The sequence below is a fragment of the Xyrauchen texanus genome, chromosome 28 (genome assembly GCF_025860055.1).
Source record: "Xyrauchen texanus isolate HMW12.3.18 chromosome 28, RBS_HiC_50CHRs, whole genome shotgun sequence".
Lineage (NCBI taxonomy): Eukaryota > Metazoa > Chordata > Actinopteri > Cypriniformes > Catostomidae > Xyrauchen > Xyrauchen texanus.
Window position 1 is genome coordinate 17,980,422 of NC_068303.1, and position 26,158 is coordinate 18,006,579.

At 37.1% G+C, this 26,158-nt stretch overlaps 4 protein-coding genes across 8 annotated transcripts in view; 2 read left to right on the forward strand and 2 right to left on the reverse strand.

Moving 5' to 3' along the window:
- LOC127622175 (zinc finger protein DPF3) overlaps positions 1-1,106 on the reverse strand; it is a 51,599-nt gene extending 50,493 nt beyond the window's left edge. For 2 of the 5 annotated variants that reach the window (XR_007967953.1, XM_052096156.1), the window contains exon 1: positions 874-1,106. Coding sequence is in view for 4 of the 5 variants with exons in the window: in XM_052096156.1 (XP_051952116.1) it covers positions 874-1,058 (185 nt within the window). In the remaining variant the exon portion in view is untranslated. The remainder of the gene's footprint in view (positions 1-873) is intronic. The other 3 variants (XM_052096154.1, XM_052096155.1, XM_052096157.1) reach the window with 3 other exon arrangements.
- Positions 1,107-1,672: 566 nt separating this feature from the next.
- wdr21 (WD repeat domain 21) lies at positions 1,673-9,937 on the forward strand. Its single transcript, XM_052095984.1, has 14 exons — positions 1,673-1,700; positions 2,075-2,210; positions 2,376-2,449; positions 2,537-2,694; positions 4,041-4,129; positions 5,675-5,777; positions 6,115-6,258; positions 7,369-7,418; positions 7,789-7,868; positions 7,966-8,058; positions 8,144-8,241; positions 8,493-8,672; positions 9,022-9,136; positions 9,265-9,937. The coding sequence occupies exons 2-14, from the start codon at positions 2,101-2,103 to the stop codon at positions 9,495-9,497; spliced, it is 1,527 nt and encodes a 508-aa protein (XP_051951944.1). The 5' UTR covers positions 1,673-1,700; positions 2,075-2,100; the 3' UTR covers positions 9,498-9,937.
- An 896-nt stretch (positions 9,938-10,833) lies between these two features.
- Positions 10,834-21,847, reverse strand: zfyve1 (zinc finger, FYVE domain containing 1). The gene is made up of 11 exons (XM_052095985.1): positions 20,205-21,847; positions 17,435-17,939; positions 17,002-17,216; positions 16,599-16,705; positions 15,019-15,127; positions 14,821-14,918; positions 14,368-14,485; positions 14,092-14,262; positions 13,815-13,995; positions 11,433-11,549; positions 10,834-11,252 (listed from the first exon to the last, which is right to left on the reverse strand). The coding sequence occupies exons 1-11, from the start codon at positions 20,688-20,690 to the stop codon at positions 11,020-11,022; spliced, it is 2,340 nt and encodes a 779-aa protein (XP_051951945.1). The 5' UTR covers positions 20,691-21,847; the 3' UTR covers positions 10,834-11,019.
- A 1,248-nt stretch (positions 21,848-23,095) lies between these two features.
- Positions 23,096-25,617, forward strand: pigh (phosphatidylinositol glycan anchor biosynthesis, class H). Its single transcript, XM_052096125.1, has 5 exons — positions 23,096-23,473; positions 23,560-23,769; positions 23,899-23,982; positions 24,106-24,187; positions 24,278-25,617. The coding sequence occupies exons 1-4, from the start codon at positions 23,288-23,290 to the stop codon at positions 24,178-24,180; spliced, it is 555 nt and encodes a 184-aa protein (XP_051952085.1). The 5' UTR covers positions 23,096-23,287; the 3' UTR covers positions 24,181-24,187; positions 24,278-25,617.
- The last annotated feature ends 541 nt before the right edge of the window (positions 25,618-26,158 follow it).

Genomic DNA, 26,158 nt, shown 5'->3' on the forward strand with positions numbered 1-26,158 from the left:
AAGTATATCTCAAAAAAGTATTTGCTATCTAGACAAGGGTGTACACAACCCTAAAACCAGTGGGACGGACTAAAACAACTGAAAGATGCATGTGTGTTTCACAGAAAGTTATCTTTTGAATTAGGTTCTCGGGGAAAATGCAGTTATTTAATATCGTTAAATACTCTATCCGCAACTTGCAAATGTTCTTTATTTAAAAGCGATGGATAGGGTTATGCCTTTCTGTCCAATAGGGCTACATACAAATTCTCTATAGGCTACAATTGGGAAATGATTCGACCCTGTTTTATTTTTTTAAGAATAAAAAATGCAACAATTATTTTAAACGCATTACTTAGTCCATATACCATTTAAATGTTTAAATGAACACACTAAATTCTAAGTTGCATAGCCACGACATGCACCGCGCTCGTCTCGCGCGAAAAATGACAGTTCATCCCGATGGATTATATGCATATATAGCCAAGGCATTATCTAGGTGTCCTGCAAACAAATCAACTGAGCCTGTAATGATACCTTCTCTAAAAGCATCGCATCCAAAATAATGCTGCACTAACATCGATCATCAGTGGCTTAATGCTGAGACACGCTTTGCACATTCGCAGAATGTATGTGGGATGTCCGAACACAACGCTTAAAGTGTATTTACATATGTATAAATACGCTGCATGCCCACACAAAGAGAAAACTACATGGATTAAACAGTTATTCACATGGGACAGAGTGCCTTGAAATAAAAAAAATAATAAAAAATAAACAATGCACGATGCATCAATTTCTATGCCGTGACTTGATTTGCAACCACGCTCTAAACATTGCGGAATACTGTATATTTTCGAAAATGACAGCCAAATAATTTTTGTATTTACTTACGATTTCAGTGGATTCTGAATGACAGTCGCCATTTTGCCACACTGTAACCCAATATTCCAAATCTCTGAGTTCTTTGAGACCCTTATGAAAGAAAAACAGCCAATACGGTCTTCAGTGTCCGACAGTATAGCCAATACAATTCTAGGATTCAGAATCTGGGCGTGGCTTCTATAAAACAAAATCATAAGAATTACTTCAACATCTTTACTAAGACTACATGGCGGCAAGTTACAGAGATAAAGTAACGGTATTCATGCAAATTGCATATCATGTTCTACATTCAGAGACAGAATAAGAGCCTCCTGTAGCCTCAAGCCCTAATTATGTAAAAGGCAATTCTTGAAATGATCTTCATTGTTAGAGTTAAATAGATTTTTAAGTTAATGGTATCGACGTATTTTCTCCAAAGCTTTAATTATGTGATTCTTTAAAAACAAAATAATGAATAGCTAAAAGTTAATTTAATAGCTATTTTAAAATATAAACAATCATAAATAACACTATTAAAATTAAATATGTAAGTTAATTAATTGATACCCTAATATTATAACTGTCCTTATTATACTGAATAATAATAAATAAAAAAGCCGTTTCTATCTTAATTTAAACTGACCTTTATTTTTTTCTATTCCACGCTTCTATCTTGACGTCAACGAGTTCCTCTTATGACGTGAATGACAGCTCAGTATCCAATCATATTATTTCCATTTTGGACATTCTAAGGGTTCCACCAATTATCAATCAGGAGGCGGAAACTCCCGGTGTCGCATGAGAAGAGAAAATAATATATTTCCAAACAGGAAGGCAGCACGGAGGATCTCATTCGGGCAAGTCTCATGACTTCCATTTGATTGAAGTTTTTATTATTACCATGATTACTAAATATGTTCTATTCTTCGAAAATCAAGATTTAAAGTAAACGTTTACATACATTAACAAGCAACATACATTTTTATGATACTTGAGCAGCTAGTTTTAGCATGCTAGCTTCCTGTGTTTAGTTCCATATGAGGTCGGTGTTTCATCACTGGTTCTTTTTGTCAATATGTTTAAAAAAAACTTTCAAAAAGTTGACTTTCATATTTTCTACTACCACATTACAATGCCGCGATTGACTGGCACCAGTATTAAGGAAAACACCACCGCTTGTCCCCCCTCTTTATTTCATTATAAAGACATGTATCTGTTCCGACCATTCTAGCAGACATACCTGCCACCTCAGTGGGAATGAAGCGAGCAAACTGGCGATCGAGAGGCAGGGATCGCCACCGACAGTACCATCAGTCAGACTGGCGGAGGAGACACCGTTCAACCCACAACATTGACCAGGAATATAGGTATCTAATGATAACTGATCTCAATCTAGGCTCTCACCTTGACTTAACATGTTGTATTTCACATCACTGTGTTCTTGCCAGTTAAGGTCAAGCCAGTCCAAAGTGAGTTGATGTTAATATTAGCTGTGACAACCAATAAGGATTCACAACATGTTATTTTTCTAGTTCTGGTAGCACAGCAGACACTGATGCATCAGGTGATTCGGCTTCATCTGCTGGGGCCAGTACACCTGCACCAGGTAAACTTTGACTGTGTAATCCCCCTGCATTTCATTTTATTATAGATGTCCAAAATTACTTGCTTAACCCAGATATCTAATTTATAGAGTTGCCAGGCTTCTACTTTGACCCAGAGAAAAACCGCTACTTTCGTTTGTTGCCTGGACACAACAACTGTAACCCTCTGACAAATGAGGGGTTGCAAAAGAAGGAAGAGGAGAAGAGGAGATCGGCCCTTCTAGCAGAGGACGATGGTCCTAAGAAGGTGAGCTTTTTAAATACTAATAATATACATTACTCACACGCAGGAGCGCAACAACCCATTTTCGAGGATGGATGCAATACCTACATTGGCGGGGGGGACCCAATTGGACCCCCTTAATATGGCACCCGTATTGCATTGCATATACGTTTTTTTGTGCCTCTGCACACATGTAATTTCTATTGACAGTCTTCAATGCTTGTCACATCCATCGAGCGCATATCTGAGTTCCCAATACAGCTGAATTGGTTTTGTTGGTTAAATTAGTGTTTCCCAGCGTGCCGTCTGGCAAGATTAGGGGTGCCATGTGGAACATCATACATTTCTCATTAGTAACAAGTAATACTAAGAATTGTATTATTATTACTGTCATTGTGTCTCTCTCTGTCACTCACACGCACAGCATTCTACAGCTCATTGGACGCTAGACAAACATGCAGTGAGTCAAGGAAGCACATTGCTATATCGTGTCTCTTCAAGTGAGCGACACGATAAACAATTGCTCCTGTTTGTAATCAACAAGCTGTCTACAATTAAAGTGTGCAACATCAGAGTTTTGCCTCATCACATCATCATATTCACTCATATTACAGCTGTTTGATAACAAAGGCAGAGATACAGTAGCAAAAACACTTTGTGTAATGCTTCCAGAACATCTGTAGTATAAAGAGAAACTCTTCAGACTACTTCATCCTGTTAAACACATGATACATCTCTCGTCTCCATCTAACCTGTACAGGTATTTTCTCTGCCTTGTGAATTAGTCATTTTAATTATAATCAGGCCTGTTCAATGATTTACATAAAATAAAAACTGTATTAATAATATACTTGCATACTATTTAAAATATCTTATCTATCTTTCTTATACATATTATTTTCTATTTTCAATCATCATTGAAATTTTATTGATCAATTGTCACACATTGTACATACATTTCTGCATATACATGGTGAAATTATTTGTTTTTCACATATCCCAGCTAAGCTGGGGTCAGAGTGCAGGGTCAGCCATGATACAGCGTCCCTGGAGCAGATAGGTTCAAGGGACCAACAGTGGTGTCTTGGTGGTGTTGGGGCTTGAACCCCTGTCCTTCTGATCAGTAACACAGAGCCTTAACCGCTGAGCCACCACTGCCCTAGTATCATGACAGAATTTACATTTTTGGGTGAAATATACCTGCAAAACGTTTTTTTTTAAGGTATTTGCCAAGAACAACAATATAAATGTAAGTCAGCAAAGATTGGGAAACACTGGTTTAAACAATTGTTGAATTAATTAGTTTTTGAGCCTCAGATGTGCAGATGGCTGACTTGTAATTTTATTTTATTTCTTAATTTTATGTTCAGAAAGCTCCCAGGACTGGTTTGAATTCTGCGTTGCTGTTACAGAAGAGGCATTTGGGTCTACTGCCCCCAAGCTCAAGCTCCTATTGTAGGTATGCCAAAAAACAAAGCCACAAAGAAAAAAAACTCTTATGGACGCATCCATCATTTACCCTGATATAATGTTTCTGATTTCTCCAAGTACACTGCAAATAAGGTTAATAAAGTTCTGTTACACCCTTTTCCACCAAAGTGCTGTCTCTTAGAACTGACCTACACTTTCACTTGCTTGAGAGAGGCGAACAATAGCATTACAAACAGAATTACAAGTCTAAATTCTGTAACAGATTTTAACACCCAATGTAATTTAATTCAGCTTCTTTATGCCATTAAGAGCTGGAGCTGAATTTCAATGAACGCTTGTCATGGACAGTTGACCCAAGTGCAGCGAACTGGATTCATCTGGCGATTGCGTTTTCATAAAAAATGTACAAATTCACATTTTGATATTACATGTTTTCATTTGTACTCCTGGCACAAATAACTAAATTGCTGTTTCTGGAGCATTGTATCATGAAACCGAGATCGGATATCAATGTTGAACCCTTAGACCTTTGAAAAGATATATATTTTGTTAACATTAATTACATTTATAGACAGTAAATAATATATAAAATTTAAGCAGAGTGACGTCACTACTGCGTGCGGCGAATTGCGTATCAACAGGTTCATTGGTCAGGAGCTACAGTTAATGTTCACATCAACCATCAGAATCGGAAATAAAATGTGATCTCTGTGATTTCGACCGTTGCATGGTTGTTGGTGCCAGACGGACTGGTTGTATTTCTTCAGAAGCCTCAGCTTTCTGTTTTTGGCTGACAGAAGTAGAATCCGATGTGGTCGTCTTCTGTTGTCGTCCATTCGCATCAAGGTTTGACATGTGCATTCCGCAGAACTAGCTGCTGAAATCCCAGTAGATCAGCAGCCACAGAAATACTCAGACCAGCCTGTCTGACTCCAACAATCATGCCATGGTCTAAATCACTGAGATCACATTTTCTCCCCATTCTGATTGTTGATGTGAACATTAACGATTTGGTTAATGATTCAATTATTTTATACATTGCAATGCTTCCACGTGATTGGCTGATAATCACATGAATATGTAGGTATACAGATGTCTAATAAAGTGGTCAGTTAGCATATCTCCACATTTGTCCTTCTTGGTTGTTTTTACCATGTTGTATGTCAGCCAGCTATCTAGACCTATGTGTAATCTGGATTTAATAGTTTAATTTAAAGAACATTGCACAAAGTTGTCACCTGCCAAGTCATTTATTCATTTGTGGTAACTGAAATGGAAATAAAACTAAAATTAATTGAAAAACTAAAACTAAAAAACACTGTTTGTAAAATAAGTGAACTTAAACAAAATAATAATTTGAAATTGAAAACGAAATAAAAATGAAAACTAATTTAAAAGCCCAAAACAATAATAACCTTGTGAGGAGGCATTTTTTTGTCTGTCTAAAAACCAACTTTTCTTTGGTAGAAATGCATAGAACAGGTTCCAGATTCATCACTGGAAATTTGTTTTTGACTAGTGTTAAGCCCAGAAAAAATAGACTGAACTCAAGACTGTTCTCACTGTTTTGCAGGCTGATTCATGAAGTGAAAGTCAGTGGGATGCAACGTCACAAACTAGAGGTGCAGAGCGCAAACTCCACCAGCCCAAACACGGACAACTTCCATCTCATAGTTGTAAGCATCTCATTTAATGGCATACTTGTAGGCCTTTGAAAGCAGTGGTTTCTGATGTAACCTAATGTATTTAATGTGTTTTCTCATGGAGTTTGGCACTGTTGAAAAACATGCTGCATATCATTCTCAGGTCGGGCATCTCGAGAACAGCAATTGGCTGAGTTTTGGAGTGGTTGAGCTTTTTGTGTGTTACTTCAATACAAAGTTGCCTGGAAATGGATTGCATGAGGCTTTGGCCTCAAATTGGATGTTCCTTGGAAAATCTAGTGGAAGGATGTTTAGATTTTGGTCTGAATGTATTTCCTTGTATTTCCTCTATCTGTAACTATCTTATTAGGCAGATTCGGCTTGTGAGCGAGTTTTCACTGTGAACGATGTGTCACACGGAGGTTGCAAGTATGGCATAATGAACTTCCATGGCTGCAGAAAAGGTTCTCTGTCAGTGGAGATGTGTGATAACCTTTACTTTACCAACCGTAAGGTAAGCTGGAGAATTTAAAGTTAAATCTGTACACTTTCACAAACAAACTAGATATTATTTTTATTACCAAAACCAAAACAAGAAGTTTTTGTTTGCAAGCGCTTTTCATGTGGAGTTCAAAGTGGTGCTTGGTGATGACCCTGTAGCGAATCATGAACGTGGCTTCACAATTGCTGAAACAAAGCTCATAGCCACAGTCTACCGGCAGAATAATATTGTGGAGGATGAGAGTTTATTAGAATTCATGCACATTGCAATAAATATTTAACCTATGGAGGGACAAGTTCTTTCAATTAGTCAACTCCCACTCAGACTTATATTTAGAGTCAAATTTAAGCACTTTCAAAATATGCGATTAATGGTGCTGTAAGCAATTTATTTATTTTCATGGAAAAGCAAAAAATGTTCCTACTCCCTTAAAGATATTAATGAAATGAGTGTCCTGAGATATCTCACGTTCTCTGTAACAGCTGTAGACTTTGTAAACAGCAAACAAATATGTGTCTGCGGGCCACGGACATTGAAGGTTTTCACCTGTCAACCATTTTGCTCATTCTCATAGTGTTGTATTTGAAGCGGATTAGGGTTGCCAACTTTCTACCAGCCAAATACAGGACATTCCGGCTTTAAATACAGAACACTTTTTTTTCCAGAGGGGCCCCAGCGTGAGATGCTACGCAAAAGTTAAAGAGGTCCACTTAAAGATTGTTTACCTAGAAAACAATATGAAAACAGGGCGGATGGACACAAAAACATGTTCGGTGTGAACAAGCCCTGAAATATGTTAAACCTTCAGAATGCTAAAATCACTTGCAGCATCTTTAATCATGATTCTCTAAGAAACATTATGCGATTAAACCGATTTAAAATTGTATTGACTGACAGCACTATAAAAATAATTTGTACCTACAGTATTTGTAAATTTTTTAAAGCATAATTCCTATGCAAATAAAAAAAACATATGATCTGATAACAAAATAAGGTAAGTGGCAAAATATTGGTTTCAGCTTATATCTATTTGGTCAAAATCATTATCAGCCAAAACATTTTTATATCTGTGCATCCCTAATTTAAACCTTTTTACCATTTTACTCTCTTTGTTTGTTTCAGGTGAACTCTGTATGCTGGGCCTCTGTGACACATACAGATTCTCATGTTCTGTATCCTTCATGCATAGTAGATATTCAGGAACAATCTGTTTTCTATTACGTTTGACTTTATTTTAAAATTGTAGATTTGGTGTATTGTTTTTTTAGTAAATGATCTGTAGTTCCACATGAAATCTTAGAAAGCTCTGCAGACTTTGAATACGTTCACAATTCTTAACATTACCCACCCCTAATGTGTTTCTTTGTTTTGCTCATTACAATTGAGTTTTGACTAAATATCTTTCAACTACCAATTAAATCCATTTCACAGATTTTTACCCAACAATAAATACAGTAAATGTGAATAAAAGTGCATGTTCCATATGGAATTAATTGAATAGTTAAGAAAGTGTTGTTGTTTTTCCCTGACAAGTTTGTTCAGGTTATGTTTGGTGGGCATATCTCAGACGCCAGGCTGTGTAAGCTTATTGCCTGCTTCTCTTTTCAGCAACTTCAATCCAGGTGAATGTTTTTACTTTTGGTGCCCTACACTTATAAGTACAACACTTTCTTATGGTTTTTTTCTGTATTAAGCTAGTGTGACGTCCTCAATTTTTAGATCAGCCAGGGATGCTGTGCAGTTTTAAGATCTCCACAGCTTGGTCATGTGCATGGTGCCTAAACCCACAGGCTGATAAAACCTTCAGCACTGGTGAGTTTTTGTTTCTGCGTGTGTATTTGTTTGCCCATATTTTGTGTGCTACTGGAATCTAAATGTATTTTTGTTATATCTGTAGGCCTTTCTCGCCGTGTAATTGTGACAGATGCTGTGACTGGACGCAGGGCGACTTATGTGGCTGGCAGTGATGTTCTAGCTCAACAGTTTGCCCTAAGGGTGAGAAGATGCTCCAATCCCATTCAGCTTGCACTCTCCATCCACTTTCATGTCTCCTAGACTAGCCATTTTATTTAAAATCTTCTTGATTTTTAAAAGTTATAGGTAATGGCAGTTATTGGTTTGTTGTAACTTTTGTCTAATTTATGGGCCTTGCCTTGTTTGTTTCACCCTTAAAGACTCATTTATGTTGTTTTGGGTAGTAGTCTTAGCCATTTATGTTACAATTTTTGCTGTGTGCCATGTTTCAGGCTCCTGTGCTGTTCAACGGCTGTCGCTCAGGAGAGATCTTCAGCATTGACCTACGCCAGCGTGACAGGGGTCGCAGTCACAGTTGGAAGACCAGCCGCTTCTTTCAGGAGTCAGCCATCACCTCGCTCCAACTGCTACAGGATGAGAACTACCTCCTTGCTGCTGACATGCTGGGCAAGGTCTGTCTGTTATTAACTCTCAAATGACTGCATGTCATCATGCTAATTTGGGTCAGATTTGGCAAATAATTTTATGATTTTTAGAGTCAAGGTTCCCACCGTCATGGGAATATCTGAATTTTAAAATAGTTTTCCAAGCCTGGAAAAAAAAACATGGAAATTAAAAAAAACTATAAAGTCCTGGAAATTGTTATAGTCAAGTGAATATACATCTTTGTTGTTATATGCAGAAAATTCTTTGATCAAACATTTTGAGAATCCTATAAAGTATGCATGTATAAATGAAGACAGCACAATCACAGATGTCAGGTTTTTCCTCTTATCACTTTTGTATTATGTTACTGAATAGATAAAGCTCTGGGATATCCGTGTTAAGCGGTCTGTCAAACAGTATGAAGGTCACCACAACGAATACGCCTACCTACCCATTCATGTCAATGAGCCAGAAGGACTGCTGCTTGCTGGTACATCTTTTTACCATGTTACTATGCATACTTGTTTATCCACCTTTGTAGTATGGTAATACCTATGCTAACTTGTTCAGTTCTAGCACAATGCTTAAAATACAGAACTGCTTATGTACTGTTTACAGTGGGCCAGGACTGTTACACCCGGCTTTGGAGTCTCCGTGATGGTCATCTCCTCCGGACAATCCCTTCGCCCCACCCTGCAGAGAAGGACTCGATACCAAATGTGGTGTTTTCCTCCCAGCTGGGTGGTTGTAGAGGACTACCTGGACTCCTTATGGCTGTTCGTCATGATCTATACTACTATTCTTACAATAAAGACTATCAGGACGGGCTGGCAGTGGAGGGTCAGTGCTAGCTGTTACCATCACTCTTGGCCTCTGAAAATGGGCTGCCTTGTAACAACCAGCATATGAATGTTGAGTCTGTTACCATTTGTACTGTGTCATACTGACCAAAATGTTGCCAATTGTACCCTCTTCCTTTTAGTAAAATTCTAGATTAGACTTTCAGGGATTCAGAATACTTGCTTGTCCCTTAAATTATGTTTTGAGTAATTTTGAAAAGCTTTTTAGAATTATACAATGTACAGTCATATTTTCTGTGTTAATAATCAACTTGAATTTTACCTCCTAAAAGTGCAATTTCAAAAGAAGTTTATGGTTAATGGTTTTGAAATAAAAAAAATGACATTTACTTGAAATATGCTGCAACGTAAAACGAGGGGGAAATGTTTGTCATTGTTGAAAGTGATGAAATTAGACAATAAAAACAAATCGTATCTCTTAAGTATAGAAGTGCTTTTAGCTATTCACATTTTTATGTAAACCACACTACTAGAGATACTCAAGTTGAATTTAATTGGCATACAAGGTGCAGAGAACATATCCATGTTTCTTCTGTCTAAATCAGTCATGTACAGTCATCCACACACCATGCCTCACCCAGTCTATGATAGCGTGCTTCTACATAATGAGCGTTCTTTTGGCCCAGAAAACAGTTTTACTGTCCATGATCATACTAGCACATACCAGGGGCCTAAACAAGAGCAACAACTGTATAACATAATGATAGAGGGCGGATCCAATGAATTTATGTGGATTGGCAACATTGTTGACAGAAAGAGCAAGATCCATCTTTGCAGGGCCACATTACCACACATAATTTGTGCAGTTTTAACATTGTGTCAGAGTCGGTACGCAGATTCATTCGGCAACAGTGGTGGTGATTCATTAAAAAGATCAATTTTAAAAGCCTCAGACAAAAACATCCTGATTGAGCAATCTCATTTAAAAACAAATGATAAAGAACTCTTTAAATTATGCTGAACATCATCTGATAATTTAGCATAATCGTGTGATCTGCACAATTATAGGCAACAAATTATAGTGATGAAAAGGAATGAATCTAAAATGGGTACAGGAATGCAAAACAATATGGACATCTTGCATTTAAATAATTAAAAAGCAAACGCACTGGGTAAAATAAATTTCCTAGGACTGAAAACTGAGCAATGCAACAGGACATTAAACAATGCATATATGCTAATATAACTAATATTTGTGCACTATTCTAACATATCCACTTAGCTGCCTTTACCCACAAGTAACATATTGCATGATAAACACTTTTTTATATATATATATATATATATATATATATATATATATATATATATATATATATACTTTTTCAATACATTTCAAAGAATCTTTTAAAAAGAAAAAAAACTTAGGCCATTACATTTCTTAAACTGTGAACAGCTTATGTAGAGCTGAGGAGCACGTATGTGAATAGACAGTGCTTCACTCCCAACCTATAGACGGAAACACTGTGGCCACATATGGGGTGTCTTATAATGTGGAGTGACATCAGTTCTGCTAGAGGTCTCCAGATTTCTGGTTGCAGGTGATGCACACCCGCACAGGATGGTCCCAACCCCTGGAGGGCACGGCCCGACGATCAGGGGAGCAGTCATTACATATACCTTGTCCACATGCACGGCAGTGATGAATAGAAAGACGGGCGTTAAACTCACGCTGGCACTGGTTGCAGCAATGGATGTTTTGGTCAGGGACCCAATACGCTGGTCGAGCTGCATCTTTTACTAAGCCTAGTAAATACATGTTAGGCAGGTAATTAAGTTCCTAAAGGTGTATTATTAAAAAATAATAATGTATACATTTATATAGAAAAATTATTCAATGTTCCAATGGGAATAGTCAGTATTAATGTACTGTCGTCCTAACATATTCATAGACTTGTAAAAGTGAAATAAAACAGAAATGCTTACCAAGAGGGATGTCTATGGCAGTGGCCACCACTCCTAATGTGTTCTGAACAGCTTCTCCCACCTTCCTGGCAATCAGAGTGCCACCTTCCTCCTCTTCCAGAGCTGCATCCAGCAGTTCTGTGTAAAAGCATAGTATTACATTGCCAGATTACATTGTATTATTCATGTTATTGATTGAAATAATACTACACTGTTTGTTATCTTCTGTCACAACATGTTTGTGAGGCACTGCATCAGTATCTTATACTAGACGTGTAATCCTTTCAGAGTTATTCATACATGGAGGTCATGCATTGTTGTTTTTGTTTTTTTCAATATTTAGCAAGGAATTAATGAAGGCATTGTCTTACTGATAAAGCCATCATTTTTCATGAATTATTCAAATAAAACTAATAATTTATTCAAATTATTAGTTTTGAATGCATTATACACTTCTGTGGTCATTGTACAGAATACTGTGCAAAGGTCTTAGGCACATTAGATGTTTCACAAAACATTTATCTTAAGATGGTTATTTATATCTTCTGCTTTAACGTGTCAATAGGAAATATCAATTTTAGATTTCAAAACAAATAGTAGAACAACAAGTCCTGCAACAGATGGCATGGACCCCACAGAGTACTGTTCACAAGTGTATCTAGGACAATTGGTGCAGTTTAAAAGGCATAGAGTGGTCACACCAAATATTGATTTCGTTTTGTCACCTGTAACTGAGTAAAATGTTGCGTTGATACGACAAAGCAATTAAAAGTTATAGTATTACAAAGATCCTAGTGTCCAAAAACATCTCCAAGTGTCAAAAAGTACAGTAATTGTACATACCAACTAATTACACATGCAACTACAACATAGACTAAAGGTATGCTCTCTCTCTTTCTTTCTCTCTCTCTCTCTCTCTCTCCAAAGCATGGAGGCATGAGTTATGAGATCTCATTCTGCATCATTTGAGCCATCATTGAGTCGGTCATGTACATGGCTCCATCTCCTGGTGGCCATTTGTAATTAGGGTGAACCATCCTCTCTGCCCATATTTTGATGACTTCCACCTCTGGTTGCAGTGATTTGAATCCTAATATGATTGGTTTAGCACTCAATGATGCTGAACAACATATTAAATAATTTCTGATGAAGTCATCTGATCCAGGAAATCTAACGTGTTTTTTGCCAGATAGCACATTATGTGCTTTGTGCACATTGTGCTTCGTGTGGATTATCTAATGATCTACACATCAGATTACGTTGTTTTTGGGCTTGTTTTAAAGATAATCGCATATCATTACTTTTGATATCACATATCAAAAGTAATGATATGTGATATTTTTTTGTGAAGTTCTAAGCGAAAATATAAGCAACACTTGTTTACATATAACATACATCCATCAGAGATATATACATACCTTTTACTCACTATATTTTTACTCACTATATTTTGGAGTAAAAAAAATAGGCTGGTTGTATTCTACTCTTTGAAAGCTTTCCAACGACATATGGCTATTTGAACAGTTTGCTGTTTTTACAGATTACAATAATATGTACAGTTCAAAATTATTAATAAATGCTCAAAACGAACAATTCTGATCAGTGTTGGGTGTAATGCATTACTAAGTAATTAATTACTGTAATTACTTTTTCATTGAAAAGTAAGGGATTACTCTAAATTTATCAGTAATTTAATTAGTTACTTCTGATGTAATTGCATTATATACTGTATAGACTACAGAACAATTCTATATAAAACAAGAGTGAATTTAAAATTGAAATTTAAAGTCTAATGTTAAAATAGATGTTTTCTAATTTAACAATGCCCCCTTAAATTAATTGGCCAATTCATGAATAATTTATTTGATTGTGTATGAGATAAGATTTTCCTGTCTATCTGGTAGAGGCTGATAAGGATTTTAAAAAAGTAATAAGTAATGGAATTACTTTTCAGACAGAGTAATTATTACAGTAATTAATTACACTGTAGAATATGTAATTAGTAGTAAGTAATTAATAACTTTTTTACAGTAACTTACCCAACACTGCTTCTGATATGTATGCAAATTTCTAAATACTTGTTCAGTTTTGATGATAATGCTTACATGTATTGTAAAGTACAGCTTCTAAGCTTTAAAATGAAACCTGTTTAGTGTTGGTCACGACTGTAGTTATTATGTTGATAATATTTTTTTTCTCGGCGGACCTGCTACTGGGCCTGGGCCCAACCGAGCTTAAAGGGTTAAATGATAAATAAAAATTATTCATGGAATTATTTTTGAAAACTTCCTCATTCACTATACATTTTTCACAACTGCCCAAAACGTTTGCATACCGCATACCGTAAATGCTTACAATACGCTTTCTAAAATGCTTTTGTATAGCCTTCAAAGAGTAGTTTACCTTCAGGAATCCCTCTATTTTGAAAGCAGGCATCGCAGACTCGAACTGGTGCTAGGCCCCAACCTCTCTCAGGGACTGGTCGTGTCTTAGAAGAGCAACCATCGCAGAAACCTTCTCCACAGGCTCGACAGTGGTGCTTTGTATCATTATCCTGGAATCCCTCTCCACATTTATAACATTTCTGAAAAAATATTCTTGCTTTATGGAAACTTTAAACATTGCGTGAAGTTGAATTATTTTTACAGAAACATTAAAACAGCTTAGCATTAAAACTCACAAGGATGAGAGAATTGGGCTTCCAGTAAGCAGGGGCAATCTGGTCTGTTAACCAGGCAGTGACTGCTTTGGCAGGCTTGACACTTAGCTCTGAGACAGACTGAGCCATAAAGTTCACACCATCCAGCAGCCTCTGAGCAGCGTTGTTGTTGTCCTTCAGGAATCCATCAGACTGAGACAGAAATGTGGAAGTGAATAAACCTTGTTCTTTTTATATAAGTATGGAAGGAAATGTTGGAACACAAATAGACCAACAACAGCAGAGGATATCTCTCACCCCTGGCCAGACGTGCTGGATCTCAGTCCGGACTACTGTATCAACAGGGTCCTGGTTCCCATACCAATATTGCCTACTCCTATAGATCACTGAGCAGTTTGGACATTCAATCACATATCTGCAAAAAAAAAAAAAAATATTAAAAAAACATCTGTGCCCTATTGCTAAATGAATTGAAATGAATGCACCTTTGTTTGACTATGATAAGGGTTAACAATAAATGTAAATTACTTTTCTAGTTGTTGATTTTTTTAAAACAATTATATGATTATTGCACTTTAAAAAGGCATTTATAGTCAATTAAATATTAAAGAGCTGAAAATAACTAGAAAATGTGCATTTACTGTCGAACTTTTTATGACTTTTTAAGATTCATCCAGGGCTCAGAATCACAAAAAGCCCTACTATTTCAAAGACCATGGGAAAGCTTTATAATACAACAACCGTACTCACCCAGACCAGGCATATATTGCCAATCCAAACCAAGGTGAGTCAGAGGATGCCGTCGTCTTAGGAACCACAATCACCTCCTTGCCACTCTCATAACATGCCTGGAATAGCAAGTTAATGCATAAATCACAAGACCTGGGCAGTCACACAGCGTGTCTAGTGGGTAGGGTCAGGTCATGTGTTGATTTGTTTACAACCAACCTTGCAGGTGTAGATGCGATTATCATAGTGGGCGGAGTACCGGCAGCGATGTTTTGCCTCATGAACAACATCCTCCCGTAGATGATTCATGCTGTTTTTGCAGCCTGAGCTAAAAAAAAATAATATTTTTTTTTTTACATTTACCATTTACATTTATGCATTTGGTAGACACTTTTATCCAAAGCGAATTACAGTGCACTTATTACAGGGACAATCCCCCCGGAGCAACCTGGAGTTGAGTGCGTTGCTCAAGGACACAATGGTGGTGGCTGTGGGGATGTTACCTTTTGATTAACAACCATGTGCTTTAGCCCACTACACCACCATCACTTTACTTTACACTACCACTTTACTTTGGTTAAATGTGTAATTAAGAACAGGTTTAAAAGGGTTAATATACAAGGAATTTTCCTTCCACATACATGACACAGTATTAGTCAGCAGGGTATCACAGATATCAAAGTTTAGCCAATTGACTTATGTACAGCATTTGCTGTGTTTGATATTAGTTATCCGATTTATTCAAAAATAGTTTGTTTGAACCAATTCCTGTTCCTAAAGCTGATATAGCACGGCGCTAACAATGCCAAAGTCATGAATTTGATTCCAAAGGAGAACATGTACTGATAAAAAGGTTTACCTTAAATGCATCCAAAATCCATTTTAGATAAATGCATATATATAAAACTAGTTCTTTTGACTCTGATTATATCAAACTGATTTGCAAAATATAAGTAAATCACTAGACTGTACACAGAACACAGAACTCTCTTTGGGAGTAAAATAATCCAACATTTGAAACAATCTTCAAAACCTAATCAAAATAGTGATAAACTAAGCATTTATTTTACAACAAAAATGAGAGTTAAATGCTGCTTGGATCTGTGAATGTTTTTGAACCGTTCATTTGAAAGCAAATGTCCAAACAGGCCCACACAAAATCTGTGGTCACCCTCCCCTTGTGTGTTCATTTATTAAAAATTTGGGCTTATCTGATCATGTATTCAGCTACCAATAAGTTTATAGTAGGCATTGAACAGACTTGTCGACTACAACTAACGTAGTCAACACTGACAGCCTGAAGTTGAATAGTCGCTCACCTCGTGATTTATAAAAACGCATTAGTAGGAAATTCAGCAGGTTTCACTGAAATTCACTGAAAAGGTGCAGTAGCTCAAATATAGGATGTGATGTTCTCTCAGACTCACATTATAAGATGCACACACAGAATACACTTCAGAACTGGTGTTTGTTTACTATGTCACTGTCATATCTGGAATGACTAGTCCAATTCCACTCGATTAATGAGCTTGACTAGTCGACTATTAAGAATCAGAAGTCGTTCAACCCCTAGAGTGCAGCACTCTTAGCATTGCTTAGCATTTACAACGTATACCATTTTTCTATCAAATTCTTGAGATTTCCCCCAAAATCAACACAGAAAATGCAAAAAAGTCTGGATATTCCATCTGGGCCCAAGTTCAAATTAACTGATTTGCTCTTTGATAAATTAATTTTATTGTTTGTGTTACAGCTAAACATGTTTTAAGCAGAGAGCTACTCAAAGTGTTAAGACTTACCCACAACTGAGGCAGATGCTGGAGCAGGTAAAATACTCATCTGGGAAGAAAGAGTTGCTTGCCAGCTGCTCATCAGGAATCTCTCCACTGAAGCATTCACTCAAAGCCTGGAGAACAATAGCTTGATCAGTTACAACGACTACAAGACTTTAACATTTTTAACTGTGAAAGCAAACATGTCTTTTGGCATTGTCTTTGGCATGTCTTAAAGCCAAAGTTCAAGATTTTTGTATGTAGTTAAGAGGAAACGGGACTCCTAGCGAATTAAAAATATGATAGAAAAATAAAGGTGTGTCATATGCAGATTTCTGAGGAAAAGTAACAATTAATAAAGGTTAAAAACAGTTAGAAACATCACTTCTCCCCACTCATACAGGCACATGTTTAGCATGAACACACTCACTTGCAAGGCTTTATAGATGACACCGGCAGATCGTGGAGATCGTGTAGTGTTGTTGTCTAATTGCTGCTCAATGCTACGCAGCAGACCGCTGAAGTCAGTGGGAGGGTTGTGGGTACGAGTCCCCCGGTACTGAATAGAGCTGAAAGCTTCAGGAAAGAGGCCAAGCTTTCTGAAACGCTCCTGAAGAAGCCGCTCAGCTGATTCTAATGGTTTATCTACAGTGCAGAAAGAGAGAGAGAGAGAGAGAGAGAGAGAGAGAGAGAGAGAGAGAGAGAGAGCAAAAAAGATACCTTCAGGTTTTAAGGATTAATTACACAGTTTACCTGGTCTATTACAGTGTTATTGTGATGTTATAACAGTGTTATAACAATGCATTCACTAATAATTGTTGCATGAATAGGGCAGCAGAGGGGAAACTAATACTTGCACTTACCTGACCCTAATAACTTGGTGTGGACTGTCTCATGGAAGATTATAACAGCAGGACCCAGAGTCGAAAGGGGCACATCCAAACCGCAGCGGGCAGTGGTGGCTTTTAGCTCCTTAGTAAAATGCTTTAAATATGCATCAGATGCATCACCTAAAAACTTAAAAAGATCATCATGTAGCCGGTCAGCATGCGTCCGATAGATGACCAAATCGGACACAGCAAGCACCTTCAGGAGAAGACGGGTTCGCTGTCCCTGGTGGGTTCCTGCCCCCAAGAGTCCCTCTGTGTCAATAACCACCACCTTATGAACAGGGTCCAGTGCTGCCCATACCCCAACAGTGCAGGATTCCTGGGTTGGGGATGTCTTGAATACTTCACGACCCAAGAAGAAAGTGTGATTGAGAGTGTGGGATTTTCCCTCTCCAGTGTTGCCGAAAATGGACACCACCTTCAAAAGCTCATCTGGATCGCAGCATAATTTCCTCACAAATTCCTCCTCATCATTCACCTGTTCAGGTTGAGAAAATTATTCAGAGTAGCATCATATTTACATTGTCATGGTAATGAATACAAGACTGTGAAGTACAGTGTGTTTTAAGCAGTGTAAATATCTTGGATCTCTCAAAACGTTTGTTTTCTGGATTTTTATTATTATTTTTAAATATGTTTTTCAATGTTTCATCAGCCAATCAACCAACACCAGTTTAAACAACAGTACAACACATTAAAGAGACTGCAAGTCTATCCTTATTTAAGGTGCACTCATCCTCAAAAATTACTCCACTTTTTTTTAGAACCCAACTGAATATTGCAAAGTCATCAAAATCAACATGATTATACAGTGAATATTCCATAAATCGCCCAGCCCTACATCAGAGTGCTCTGGCACTGAACACATGTGGCTTGATTTTTCAAACCACACCACACATACTCTATTTGAAATTTTAAGAGGGTCCACAAGGTGGCAACACTCACAATTGAGCACTTGCTGTCACGAAGAAGCACTAGAAGATGTAATAGTTGGTAAACAACATGTTAATTTGTATAACTCGAATATGAAAGAATATGAAAAATGTTTTATGGGTTTATACTCAATAAGACATATAGTCCTGTATCTCATAGGAGTCGTAGTGTGCATGAGCCAACCACCTGTAATATAATTTCTAAAAGGCTGAGCATTCATCTGTAAACATATGCTAATCGTTCACGTCAAAACTGAAGTAAACTTTGGGTTTGAAGTGTCATGAAACTCCCCTAGTTCAGCACCAGTCATTCACACCTTAGACTTAAAAAAAAAAAAAAGGTGGGCTGTTAGAGGATGGAAAGAGAGGGAGGATGGGAGGGGGTCAAGCAAAACAATTCCCTCTCACTCAAGATAGAGATGGCTGAACATCACAATGTGAGAGGAAACAAAATAATTTTGGGGCACTTTGCTGTATTTCAATCAAGGTACAAAATGTATGAATATGTGAGGAGTGAAGATTTTTTAGTTTTTTTTGTGAAAAAAATCAGGCATTGCCACCAAAACTAGGACTGCTTAGATCCCTAATATATATTCATAGATATTTAGTCTTAAATGGGATGTTTCTGGTTTAATACGAGTTAAGCTCTTTTGACAGTGTTTGTGGCATAATGTTGATTACCACAGAAATACATTTAGACTCATTTCTATGCCTTTTTCTAAAGAAAATAAATTAGGTTTAGTAACGCACAAAATTAAAAGTAAAAGGGTAGCTACCATTACACAAAACATCAACTATAATGTTTCAAAAGTACAGCCACAATACTTAAAAATAATACTTGTTAACATGACTCTAGTGTGAAAAAATAATTTACTAGCATTCTGTGTAAAGTTAGTCAGTATTTCAACTTTGTTTTGACGATGCATGTAAGCCTAAATCCTGGTAACACACAATGTAAAGGAAACCAAAAAGAGAGTTGACCAGTTATGGACTACAGGCTATTCTGATTAGCGATTCTGATCTCAATTGGGTTCTGTGTAAAATTCCGCTCTCATGTCTGGGCCAGACAATTGCTGTCACGTCCGCATGAAATTTTGAATTCTTCGCTGTTATGAGAGCTCATGCACGAGGCAGTGCAGTAATTGGATGGAAGCATTCCTACTTGTGAATAATGTGGTGAAACATTCAGAATTGATTGACGTATTAGTGTAATCTACTTTGAACCACGACACAGAGTTTACGTATATGCCTCATATATTATGACGTTACTTCAAGTTTTGTTTTTAAACTTGAAGAACAAAATGGCTACAAAAATAAAACACTTTACCCTTAACAATAAGCATAATGAGTGTTATATTTGTTTTCAATTATGTGCAACCTGTATATATCAGTTAACATCTCAAAAGTGTGTTTGGGGTTTCATGACACTTTAAGTAACAGCCCTGTTATTGGACACATTCACTCATGGATTAATTTAATCATGGCTGACTGTGAAGAGTGACACTCCACAAACACTTATTCAGAAAGCTGTATGAAAACAGTGATTATTTTTGCAATTCCATTTGGTAGTGCAGAAATTACATCAGCTTTAACCTAAACCTATTGTGTTTGACTGATGCTTCATCCCAGCCACTAGGTGTCAGTGTAAGTTCAAGATGACCAAATTGACCAGCACAACATAAACAAAAATGTACTTAATGAGTGCCTTTAAAAATTGTGCTATTCTAAATTATGTCTATATTAGTGAGTCACATTTCAGAAGCTTTAAAAATAGTAAACCATTGCAAATGGATGCACAAAAGTTCACATACCTGCATGTCTTCCTTCTCATCCACAAGAAGAAAGCTGCAGACTTTCTCTACTTTAGCTTTCAATGCATCCAGCTGCTCGTCTCCAGTGCTGGAGTTATTCTCCGCAGGTTTAGATGGAGGGTAAGCAGTGAGAGGATGCTTCTTTTTACTGACCCCACTATGAGTTCGTTTTTGACAGTCCAAACACAGATTGGTTTTACATCCCTGACAACGGACCACCGCTCTGAGCCGACCCCCATTTCCTGGAACCCCACCGTCCCCTTTGCAAGAATCGCAGTACGGTACGTGGCCGGGTGCGATTCGGATCCTGTCGTGGTTCCTCATGCGGTCCTGACGGTGGAGCTCCATCTCGCAGCGGGAGCACTGCAGGCTGCCGCATTCGTCGCACTCGAAGTCGGCCTTGTCGGAACCACCGCAGGCGTAACTCTCCTGACAAACCAGGACGCCGTTCATCCCCTTCTCCACCAACGAGCCTTGACCGCTCATTACACGTCTTAATATAACAGCGAGGTGGCAAACCGAACGGGAGCAATAGAATTGAAAGGTCTAAAGCCTGTCAGTATGATCACTTGACCAATATTAACTGGTTAGGATGTGATAGACCGTCTACAGAAAGTTGAACCAACAGCAGCAGAGGCCAACCCAAATGTACAATCAACAATAGAGACGAGTAAAGACAATCATAACAGATTATTGCATTGAGGATCTTACTCGTTTGCCTAGAATTTCATTGGAATTCAAACTGTCGTGTCAAATTAAGACACTGGCTTCAAATCAAATATTCAATATGAACTATAAATAGATCAGTTGACATCAGCATAACACTGGCAATAGGTCAGATTTTCAAGCTTACTGGCTGATTCAAAAGTGATCAAGCAGTCTAAAAACTTAGAAACTACAAGCAATAACCACCAAAATGTAATTATTGGCATGCAACAAAAACAAACAAAAAAAGAACACAAAAACACACTAAGAAAACAGCTTCAGCACTGGGCTTTTGTTACTCAAGCTAGCTAAGATGAACATACGTGTCTTCAAAATCTCCTCGAATTTCAAAGACTACTGGTTTCGAAATATGACTTCTGTTGCTGAATCACTAATAGTCTAGGATTGTACAGACGGTCCTTTAGGTATGTTCGCCCCACAACAACACACTGACCGAACAAAACAGCAAAACACACTGATTTTGAGCAAGAATCACACCGCAATTGTCATCGAACCAGCTGCTGAATCCCTTGATACATCACGCACGACAACAACTCTTTGATAAACACATTTTAAAAAGCCGGTTGATATAATTAAAGTGGTTGAATCACTGTTTTCCCCACCAGCTTGTAAAATGATTCCCCTCCCGGTAGATTTTAGTGAATGTTGTTGCCAGGACAGATCAGCTGATCGGCTTGTTTTCACTGTGCGGCGGCCAAAGGTCACCAGTGGTAAAGCCAGTTGGGAAATGTAGTCCATTACCTACAACGCTCTCAAACAAAACACTTTTCTATTTTAAGTGACATGACAGACTTGCCAGCAACGAGAACTAGTCTTCCAAATCTTGATCTTCTCACGAAATTCACACATTTGTGTCACATACTTTTTCAAATTTTCAGAGTAGGTTCAATGGAAAAGTGTAAATTTCCCCACAATGCAACCTTGCAATTTACTGAGATAACAACTTCCGCGTTTTTACCATATCAGAGAGCGAACTTGGACTGAATTCTCACCTGGTACGACAATGCTTTATCACTGGGTTTTTATTTATTTCTTTCATTTATTTATTTTTATTATTATTCATGTTATTAAGAACTGTTTCCTTTGAATGTTTTCTATATATTTATACTGAAGTTGTGGATTATATGTTGCCATGTTTGTTTGTAAATTCTGCAATAAATAAAAAAAATAAAAACATAGCAGAGAGCGTAACATTCAACCAGAGTGTTACGATAGTAAAAGTCACCGTTTGCGGATTCCATAAATGTATTGAGAGAGCCGTAAACTAACACATTCCTGTCGCAAGACTGTACGCGTATTCTCTTATAACTATATTCCACATATAGTTCATTCATATATATATATATATATATATATATATATATATATATATATATATATATATATATATATATATATATATTAGTTTAAAACATGTCTATTATTAGCGTAAAGGCGGTCATTTTAATAAGTGATGAGCTGTTTCCTCACAAAAGCAGTTTATTCGGCACACAGAAGCATCTCCTCTACAGATATCCATTCATAAAACGGCTTCTTGTCTCCTCGCCAGTGCCTTGTGCTGTTTTATGATGCGCCTGTAAGCTAAATAAGTAGAAGGGTTCTGGCAAATGCTGTTGGCCAATAACTGTGGCCCATAAACAATAACGCTTTCTTTCTCCAGAGAGGGCGTTAACCGGCCAGACGAGTCGAATCCTCCATTGGGCCGCATTCAAATTTCTATACGTTTTTTGACTTTCTGGGGATATATGTACACGAACAATTATCTTTTTACAAATTTATTAGTTTCTAAAGATTGTTATCTGAGATACAAATGAAATCACACCCCATGCAAATAATATAAATGATTCAATAAAATGTTCTAGCCTATCATCACTGTTGAGCCATCTAATCATGGTGATTTGTTCATCACTGCCAACGCTGAGAAAAGTAACATGTATCGCGTGACTACGCGTTAATTTGCTTTCGCTTCAGAAGTGGTCTACATAAATTTGTATTCAACAAAAAAGTAAAAATAGCGTACATTTAATAATATAATATATATATACAAATAAATACTTGGCGTCAAAGAAAAATGTAAGTGTCATCGTAAAAGACCATTTAAAAAAAATCATCCACGACGTTGCAGCAGACCCTGTTTCAACCTGACTTCCATTCTACAGCTTTTTATTTCTATTTAAGCAACCGAGGTCACTACCATGAATGTCACTGGATAATTATACATCAGTCGTATTTTTACCACTTCGGAACGCACAATCGGGTCATTTGCTCCACGATTATCCAAACACCGTTATTTAGCGCATTATAAGTCCTTACTGTAGTGACATCATTGTTTTGATGACGAAATAGCTGGCACATTGATGAACAACATGGCCGACGAAGAATTCACAGACATAAATGGGAACTCGATTTCTTTAGATTGCCAAAATCACTCTGCTTTCTGCAGAGAATTCACTGTTAATTCCCCGAAGATGTCTTTACGTAATGTTATGGTTTACACCTGCGTTACATGGTTATTTGCTTACGCTATATTTTTCTTTACGGAGGTAAGAATATGTTTTCAATTGTTTGATCTAATACTGATATGAGGTTATCACACTATTAATATCCAATTCAATGTACGAATGTATAGAACACGGCTGTCCTGTCGAGTGCCATCATTGTCACGCTATTTGGGATGATGTTTCACATTCATTTCGTGAAGGTGGACCACGAGACTCTTCTCATTATCGGCTCTCTTGGTGTCCAGCTGTCTTCATCTTACGCATCTGGACGAGAAAGCACGACATTTATTGAAATTAGCAAGCTAAAAGACATCGTCATCAACGAGGCAGTTTATATGGTAAACATCGGAACGGTTTGCTGTAGTGTCACAGTTCTTGATACTAATGAATGATGTTCGATATTGTGATCTTGAAATAATAACATTTTCACGGCCTGCTTTTCACCCTCTTTTATTTTTGAAACTCAGCACAGCATCGTATACTATCTCTGCATTCTGATTAAGGACCCAGCAGAGCCTGGCACGGTGACCAGTGTTGTGCCCCTTTTCCAGGTAGGCATGTGTCTGATTTCACCTTATTGTTCCATTGAGACAACAAGAAAACACAAGACTTTTGGAATCTGTGGCATGTCAGCCACGCATCTCTTTAAATTACAACTTGCATTTTTCTGGCAGAGTTCAAAGCCTCGGCTGAATTGTCTAATTCAAGTGTACAGAAGTTGTCAAGAGATTCTTGCACAGGCCAGATGACACAGAGGTAAAACATAATGTTGATCAACATACTAATATATATATATAAATTAAACAGTTATGTGATTTATGGCTGTATTTTTCTTTTAACCTACAGAGTGTTCCTTTGAAACAGCATACAGATTTTGAGGAAACCTTCCAAATAAACAACAAGCATATTGTTGTGAGTTTTGTATTGCCATCTACACTGAAAATCTAATAGTTTGTTTGATACATTTTGTGCCCACAAAATAAGCTGCTACAGTAGACCTTCCTTATTTCAAAACATTGTTTCTGATCAGTCATTTAATATTACTTTTTGCTCTTATTGCTCCCCACCCCCATTCCAGTATTAAACCATAAACATTAAAGGGACGGTTCACCCAAAAATGAAAATTCTCTCATCATTTTCTCACCCTCATGCCATTCCAGATATGTATGACTTGCTTTCTTCTGCTGCACACAAAGATTTTAATAAGAATCTTTCAGCTCTGTAGGTCTATACAATGCAAGTGGGTGGATATCAACATTTTGAAGCTCCAAAAGGACATCTAGATAGCATAAAAGTAACCCATACTACGACTCCAGTGGTTAAATCTATATCTTCAAAAGTGATATGATGGTGTGGGTGAGAAACAGATCAATATTTTAAGTCCTTTTTACTTTAAATCTCCACTTTCACTTCCACGTTCTTCTTTTGTTTTTGGTGATTCGCATTCTTCGTGCATATCACCACCTACTGGGCTGGGAGGAAAAAAAGGTCTTAGTTATTGATCTTTTTCTCACCCACACCTGCCATTTAGCTTCTGAAGTTATAAATTGAACCACTGGAGCCACTTGGATTACATTTATGCTGCCTTTGTGCTTTTTGAAGCTTCAAAGGTCTGGTCACCATTCACTTGCTATTTATGAACCTATGGATCTGAACTATTTTTCAAAAAATCGTTTGGTTCAGCAGAAGATAGAAAGTCATATACATCTGGGATGGCATGTAGGTGAGTAAATGATGAGAGGATTTTCATTTTTGGGTGAACTACCCCTTTAATACACTCCTACTGGTTATTTACAAGCCTTAGTAAATGTGAATATTTTTCTAGATTAATATGTCACAATTTATATACTCAGATTTTAACTAGCTCTGATTTTAACAAACCAGCTATCAGTGGTTTGTTTGTTTTTCATCCTGGACCTTAAATAACCACTAGAGGGACATGTGTGCCAATTTATGGAACTGGAACCAAAACGTTGGGAAATCAGTTTATTACAATTATTAATGATTGTATAATTTCTAATTTGGTACTTATTTAACCATTTGACATTTTAATAAGTAATTTTATATTTCAATTAGTCATTTAATACTATAAAGATTCTTGAACATAAAAAAGTGAGTATTCAAAGTGCAAATGGAGGAACATAAAACTGTTATGAATAAAATCACAATAAAAAAATACTCATTGTGTGGCATTTACTTGGTAAAAGTTTCTGCTTTTGTCAGGAAGTTTTTTCATCCAAAGCAGTTAATGTCTGAGAGTTGGCATACAGGCTAATCTAACTGTAACTGGGTGGCGTGAGTTTATCTGAAGTCTTGTTACAGAATTCAGAATGCCCACCTTCCCCCAAAAAGCTGAACTGTTTGGCTGAAGAAATGTTAATTTAATAGTTATTTTGGGTTTAATACGATTAACTGGTGTCCTTGCGCATTTATATTTCAAATAATTATTATTATTAAGGTTTATGAAATGCAAATGTAAACTTTGTGGTTGTCTGTACATAGTATATGCATTCTGGAGGTCAGACAACTGAAGGCAAATGAAGCTTCTTCACAATATCAAATTTATGTTATTTCTGGGTAGCAGCTGTTGTGAAATTCTATCACATGGATCATTTGGATTCTAATTCTTCCTTCCTTAGACGCGTGTAAATTAAAACTATTCTTTCTCTTGCTGTATATGTCTTTACTTATGATGCCATCAATCTTTACATATTCTTAGGTATTGTT

Coding starts and splice junctions, on each gene's coding strand:
- wdr21 (XM_052095984.1), top strand. CDS start 2,101: ATGAAGCGAGCAAACTGGCGATCGAGAGGCAGGGATCGCCACCGACAG. Junction 2,695..4,040: donor AGGACGATGGTCCTAAGAAG/GTGAGCTTTTTA, acceptor TTTTATGTTCAG/AAAGCTCCCAGGACTGGTTT. Junction 4,130..5,674: donor AGCTCAAGCTCCTATTGTAG/GTATGCCAAAAA, acceptor ACTGTTTTGCAG/GCTGATTCATGAAGTGAAAG.
- zfyve1 (XM_052095985.1), bottom strand. CDS start 20,690: ATGAGCGGTCAAGGCTCGTTGGTGGAGAAGGGGATGAACGGCGTCCTG. Junction 15,128..16,598: donor AGCATCTGCCTCAGTTGTGG/GTAAGTCTTAAC, acceptor ATTTTTTTTTAG/CTCAGGCTGCAAAAACAGCA. Junction 14,919..15,018: donor ATCGCATCTACACCTGCAAG/GTTGGTTGTAAA, acceptor TTGCTATTCCAG/GCATGTTATGAGAGTGGCAA.
- pigh (XM_052096125.1), top strand. CDS start 23,288: ATGAACAACATGGCCGACGAAGAATTCACAGACATAAATGGGAACTCG. Junction 23,474..23,559: donor CTATATTTTTCTTTACGGAG/GTAAGAATATGT, acceptor ACGAATGTATAG/AACACGGCTGTCCTGTCGAG. Junction 23,983..24,105: donor GTGTTGTGCCCCTTTTCCAG/GTAGGCATGTGT, acceptor TTTTTCTGGCAG/AGTTCAAAGCCTCGGCTGAA.